General features: G+C 45.3%; 1 protein-coding gene across 1 annotated transcript; it reads right to left on the bottom strand.

Moving 5' to 3' along the window:
- Positions 1–244: 244 nt before the first annotated feature.
- Positions 245–4,626, bottom strand: eomesb (eomesodermin homolog b). The gene is made up of 7 exons (XM_053888055.1): positions 4,488–4,626; positions 3,090–3,662; positions 2,848–3,002; positions 2,644–2,765; positions 1,849–2,007; positions 1,289–1,350; positions 245–1,220 (listed from the first exon to the last, which is right to left on the bottom strand). The coding sequence occupies exons 2-7, from the start codon at positions 3,584–3,586 to the stop codon at positions 470–472; spliced, it is 1,746 nt and encodes a 581-aa protein (XP_053744030.1). The 5' UTR covers positions 3,587–3,662; positions 4,488–4,626; the 3' UTR covers positions 245–469.
- Positions 4,627–6,664: the final 2,038 nt, after the last annotated feature.

Raw genomic sequence — 6,664 nt, 5'->3', positions numbered from 1 at the left:
CTGGGCAAACAATTATATGTGGCCCACAGAAAATGACGTGGCAGGCCAGGTTTGGCCCCTGGGCCTGGGGTTGACACCTGTTACGTTGCATAGTTCTTAATCTCTTACATCATGACGCAATATGGCTCACCATGAATGACGACTCGCTCGGTAGAACACTCAAGTTTTAATCTCAAATATCAGAAAAACTGTATATATGTACAGCATGTTACTCTGACATTGAACAGTGCACGTAGAGGCCTTTGTCAATAAATACTCTGTAAACACGAGCCCTCTCCGTCAAGGCAGATTCTGTAACGGACACAGTACCGTTGTTAAACAAATGCTTTGCTTCATAATTCAAGTCACTTGTGAAAGACTGAGGCACGAAAAAGTTCCGCTTGATAAATATGTGTGTTGTGCCATCGCTCTGGGAAAAAAAAAAAAAATCACAAGATGGATGTGCGAGTGCGCAGGAACCGAAAACACTTCAATGGTTGGTGTAGAAGGGATAGTAGGTCACCATGCCTTTGGACGTCGATGGCTCTTTGCTGTAGGAGCTGGAGGCCAGATCCTCTCGTTTAATGTCCACAAGTGAGTCCTCTGAGGTGTTGAGAGACAAGCGCCGTCGCTTGCAGGCCGCGCCATAACTGTCCGGCTTGTCGAGAGGCTGAGCTGTCGACTGCAAGTCGCTCCAGTTGGACAGCACGCCACCGCCGCTGCTCACGTCCTCCTCCATCTGTGTCTTGAGCTTGTCCTCAGGAAAGGCTGCAGTGGGGCTGGGTCGTGGGGACCACGGCAAGCTGGGGGTGACCTTTCTCTGGTAGGCCGCCGCCGCTCTGGACCCCCACCCCGCAGACATGCTGCTGAAGGAGGTGTCCGGGTAGTAGCTGAGCGCGTGCGACGTTTGCATGGACAAGGACTTGATGCCGTAAGGAAGCAGGGAGCTGGAGTAGTCCCCCTCATAGGGCATCAGGTCCAGTTTACTGCCGGCGCCGCCGGCTCCCTGCTGCATGGTCACCAGCCACCTCTGCGACTCCTCCGTCTGGGGCGAGAGGAGGCCGTTGGTCTGAGGCACGGCGCGCTCGCTGTTGTAGAAGCGGCTCTGGGGGAGATTGTTGACAAACTGGTCCTGGAAAAGGGGCTGCATCGCGTAGCGGGCCCCGGGGACAATCTGGTGGGCGCGGGGGGAGTCGGTGGGAGACGGCGTGAGGCGGTCGCTCTCTGGCGCTGTGTACATCCTGCAACAAATGGAATCTTGAGTCACATGCCTTTGACTCATCGCCGGGAGCAGGTGGGAAATACTCACGAGTCATAATTGTCTCGGAATCCTTTGGCGAACGGGTTGTGGTCAATTTTGAGCTGTGTAATCTGAAACACACAAAGAACATGATTATTTATTTATCAGCATCTTGCTGCAGTAAGTATTTACTATCATTTAGAATAAATGTATCTTCCACTACATTTAGCCTGCTTTATTTTTGTGTTGGTTCAGACTTGTGAATAATAATAATAACAACAACAACAACAATAATAATAATAATAATGTTGAGTGATGCGAATGGGAAACATACATTTGCTATTTATTTATGATGTAGGCCAAAGAAAACATTAAAAATGAAACAAATTTAAATCAATTTGTATTTGGGATCACAATTAAAATTCATAGCTCAAGCCAATTCCTTCAGCACCACAACCTTCTTTTTGGTCTCTTGCAGTTTCTCCATTTCATTAAGTTTGCAACAAATGTCCCGATTTCATCGTTTCATTTGTGTGTTTTTGATCATCAGGATGATCAAGTAAACCACTACTGTATTTTCCCACGAAAGGCTGACATCAGAAGACCTGCTGAGACAAGCGCTTCCTTACATCAGTGTTCTGGTAGGCTGTGACAGCGATGAACTGGGTTTCAGGGAAGGTGAAACTCTGAGTTTTGGTTTCACTGGCAACGCTGTCCAGGCCGTCGTCCGTCACCTCCACAATGTGCAACCTCGGCTGGTACTTGTGCAGCGACTGCAGGACGATCATCTGCAGACAAAAATGAAAACCATGACACTTCAGGGTGTGTTGTCATTTGGTCACATCATTTTCCCAGTTTGAGTAAATCAGACAGTGAATAAGTAAAATAATGTATGTTCTGTAAGGCTAGTTATTTAAGAGTTCAAGGGTTATATTAAGAGTTTTTATTGTTATTTCTACTGCTTATACACCTCGCCATTAGCCAGCTCATGTTATTGGATGACTAGCAAAGGTATCTGTGAGTTTGACTCTCAAAAGACACATCGGCTCAGTATGTACCACTAATAATTTGATTTTTTTTTAATTTTATTTATTTTTATTTCATTATTGTTGCTCTGTCACTGTAGATGCACAGAAGAACTTCAATATTAAATTCATGGACTATGAATTAGATTTACACTTTTACACTTAAAATCATTGAGTCAATAAAAAGGAAATGTTATGTTACACGTATATAATCAATTCTGACTTAACAAGTTAAGCAACTGAGTAGATCTGAGTGTGTCTTCCAATAAATTTGAGTTATTATCTAAAATAGTCAAGTCAATGCATTTTATTTTATTTTATTTTGTCAGACAACTAAAAGCACAAATGTACAACTCAAATTTTGAATAACTTTAAACTGAACATCAATAAAGAACTGACCTGTGAGGTACTTGGGTTGGTCCCCTTGTTGTTTGTCAGTTTCAGTTTGCTGAAGGAGATTTCCTGTCTCATCCAGTGGGCCCCCGTGTTCGGAGATTCGGGGTGGATGTAAATCTTGTTCCCTGGAAAAGATCGCATCCAACTTATAGCAAAAAAAAATAGCAAGAGTGGCGAGCGAAAGGAGGAAATTGGTTTCCGCACTACCTTGGCTGTTGTTATCCGCCTTCCCGCAGGTGACCCACTTGCCACCCTGGAACCTCCAGTGGTTCGGATCGGCCAGAACCACCTCCACAAACACGTTGTATTGGGAGGTGAGGTTGAGGCCGGCGATGTTGAAGCTGAGGAACGGGAACATGCGTCTGCGAGATCAAATAACCCGGCAGATTAGACTGAATAACTCCAATGATGAATTGTTATTAAAATACACTTTGAGAAGGTCGACTTACCTGCCCTGTTTGGTGATGATCATCTCCGTTTGGTGTCGGTGGAACTTCAGCCACAGAGGCCGGTTGCACAGGTAGACCTGGGCCCTCATCCCGGGCCCCGCCGCTGGGATGCTCATGCCGCTCAGAGCCGGGCCTGAGCCGCTGTACGGCGGGTAGAGGCACCCGGCGCTCTGCCCGATCTGATACGCCGGGCTGAAGTGACTGCGGGCGGCTGCGGGCGGAGAAAAGCCCGCGGGTGGGAGGACGGAGCCCAGCCGCAGAGATGACGGGTACCTGCCCGAGCCTGACGGACTGTAGCTGGGGGTGTAGGGCACGAACGAGCACGGGTTCGTCGTCTCCGGGCTCTGCTTGTGGGGCGCGTAGAAGCGGTCAGCGGGCTCCGTGAACCTGCCGCCTCCTGCCGCGGCCGGGTCCTCAGCGCCGAGGACGGGCGACTTGCTGCGCTCGTCCGCGGCGTCCTTGGCCGAGGAAAACACCTCTCCTTCTCCTCCGAGCATGACTTCTGAGTCCAGTTTCGATCGCTGGTTAAATGTTGCCGGGACTGTGCGACTCCTCCCTCAGGTGAACTTGCGTCTGCGGATTAGGAACCATCGTGATGCTTTATTGAAGATCTATTCTCATGAAGATGGTGTGAAGAGATAAATGGGCGCGGCGGCGATGGGACCGCAGTTTCCTCTTTTGAAGAAAATTGTTGCTGAAACTATAACTTTTTTTTGGGAGGATAGCTTTTCCGACGATCTTTAATCTGAAGCACTATTATCAACAATTTATGCCCAAATACAGTTCTGTTTCGCTTCGCTTTACCAATTACAATATTATAAATTAATTTTACGCAAAGTATACTAGTGCGAATGCAATACCGCATTCCATATTTTTCTAACTGAAAGAAACATATTTACGACTATTTAGAGTTTGATTTTCTGCTCTTTATTAGCTGCATTAAAAAAATTATTATTCTACTGTAAGACAAATATTTAATCTCTCCAATGGTTTCAATAAGGGATCAGCAAAGGTTTAAAATACTTACATTTTATTTTTGCAAAAATAACATTCTGTGAGGATTCTTAACGGAGTCTTAACTGCTGAGTTCTGTTGTCCTCTAATGCAACAACAATGGCACCATTTTAACCAGAAAGTGAGCCGGAGTTACTTTACAAATGCTGCCCAGTGTTCACGATAGTAGCTTAGATGTCGCTGTTATCTTCACACTTACATCAAAATTATTCAGAGGATTCTGATCCGCGACCCTCCTGGGATATCAGAGGTGGCAACAGTCAATTACTTTTCCACGTGAGGACATCTGTGATGTTCCCCAGATCAGACAGTGGCATTACATCTGTATCAGCTCCTTACCACTCAAGACACATTGAAAATCACCCAAAATACATAGCGACTCACCAAGACACTGCTCCTGGGGAAATCTTGGGGAAATAGTTGATCTTCGGAGTAGGACTGAGAGGAAGCTGTGGCGCTGACCTGAGAGGGTGAAGACTACATGGCATCAAGTTGATGTCAGAAGTGAGATCCACGGCATCGGCTGCTGACTACTTGTGGCCGCAAACACTGATAAGCAGCCTGTTATCAGATTCGGCTCTCATCTCCGTGGGGAGGGGCGGGAGATCCTCAGCATCGTCAGCCAGCTTTTGTCCGGGAACGACTTCCCAACTCATCATGAAGGCAACACTTTCTACAGCGTCCGGAACAGGCTGCATACTTTGTTTATTTTGCCAAAACATGTTGGGATTATAGGGGATATTTTAGTCAAACTAAGTCAAACTAGGGCTACTGTTTACAATAACTGAGGGAGTAATTCACCCCAATATTTTGAAGTTAAACAGCATTCATATCTATTTTTCAATATCTTCAAGTGACCTTTGAGGCACCCAGTGCTGAAAGGATGAGCAAGAAAACTGGGGAGAGAAATCTAGTGGTGTGTCACCTTCACCTCAGTTTTGTTTTGTGATATTTGAAGACAACCGACTCGAAACTCACTCTTCTCATTCCCTCTGTGAGCGAATATCTTTGTCTTGCAACTGAGCAGCATTGATGTTACAAACAAAACAAGCTACTCAAATCCATAAAAACAAAATGAAATTGAGACTGAAGAAAAGTTTTGTTTGCATTTTCCTCTGATGAGGAAAACCCAAGTGGTTCAACAGCAATGCTAATGATGTTTTAGCCGCATGCCTTTGATAGTTTGTTCACCCAATAAACACGAGACGCCGTCGTTCCACTGTAACTTTCCGCCACTGAAGTTCAAAGACCCGAGAACTGAGAGCAAAATTTCGCTTGAATGAAAGTGCTAATGGGTCACTAACGGCTCTGCGAAACACCAGACGGTCTTCAGCTGATACCACTGGCCCGGACGCCTTTGCATAAGAAAGGCAGTGAAGGGATTAAAGAAGCGGGTCGCCACCTCCGAGATAAACACGGCAAATCAAGAGGTTGGGTCAACATTTTGAAGAGTAAATGTGATTACACTTCTCCAGGTTGCTTCTTCTTCTTCTTGGTACCAACCCGTGACCAGTACTTGACATTTTAATTGACAATAAGTTATGTGTGATGGTACACATTCAGTCGCGTCTTTGTGCACTGTCACTTTATACAGGTGCATTTTGCTTTGAATAACTCCCTCAGCGACTTATGTTTTGTGTGGTATTTTCTCATTTTAAAATCTTGTCCTAGGGATATTTTATTTTTATAAAAGCATGAAAAAGAAGAAAGAAATCACAAAAACAATGTACTAAGTAATGAAATAAAATAAACTATATTTAATATACTGCATATTAATGGGAAATTTTAAATCACCAGTATAGTGGTAAACAATTTACAAATAAAATATAGCAATTATTATCACAATATTTATTTGGAGGGCAGACAAACTTAGGGGAATTTTATAACCTGCATGAGCATAGAAAATAAATTAAATAAATAATTTAATTAAACAAAGAAACAAGATAAGGAATATCATGTTTGAGAGAAACGTGAAACAAATTTATCGATGTATACGATTCTGTGGAACAACGGTTGCCATAATTCAATATCCAATTCCTTAGTTTCAATTCATTTGTATTCTCACGGATCGTTATTAAACATAATGTAGGTTGACATTTTTTGTGTCTTAACGTGGGACTTCAATATTCCTCTTTGACTTCTGTGTCATCCGTCCTGTTGACTGTTTATTGGGCGTCTGCAGAGAGCCGCCGTCTCAGTCACGCTCCATAAGCAGCTTCCTCTAGCTGTGCCTGCTTTTTGACACGTCTAAAGGGCCGTTTCGGACATGTTGCCGTCCTGCCGGCCTCCCCGCCCCGCTGAGCTCCAGCCGGGCAGGAGCAGAAAGCTGGTGACCTGGCCGTGCCCGCTCCGCTGTGGGCCTCTGCCTCCCTGCTGGCTGCAGAAGGTCTGTTGGTCTGCAGCCAGGGCAGGAACTCCGGACGTCACCAGGGACACGCTCCCGGAGGAGACCCCCGATTGGTTGGACTGGCTTCGTCTTTCTCACTTTGCTCGACTCACAGACGTAGAAACCTAATTAATTATCACTTTGTGCGGATGTGATCGCTGCAATGTCAGCACAG

This window comes from Synchiropus splendidus, chromosome 15, assembly GCF_027744825.2.
Source record: "Synchiropus splendidus isolate RoL2022-P1 chromosome 15, RoL_Sspl_1.0, whole genome shotgun sequence".
In the NCBI taxonomy this organism is placed as follows: domain Eukaryota; kingdom Metazoa; phylum Chordata; class Actinopteri; order Syngnathiformes; family Callionymidae; genus Synchiropus; species Synchiropus splendidus.
The sequence above is the reverse complement of the archived record's forward strand: the minus strand, read 5'-3'. Positions and strand labels throughout refer to the sequence as shown.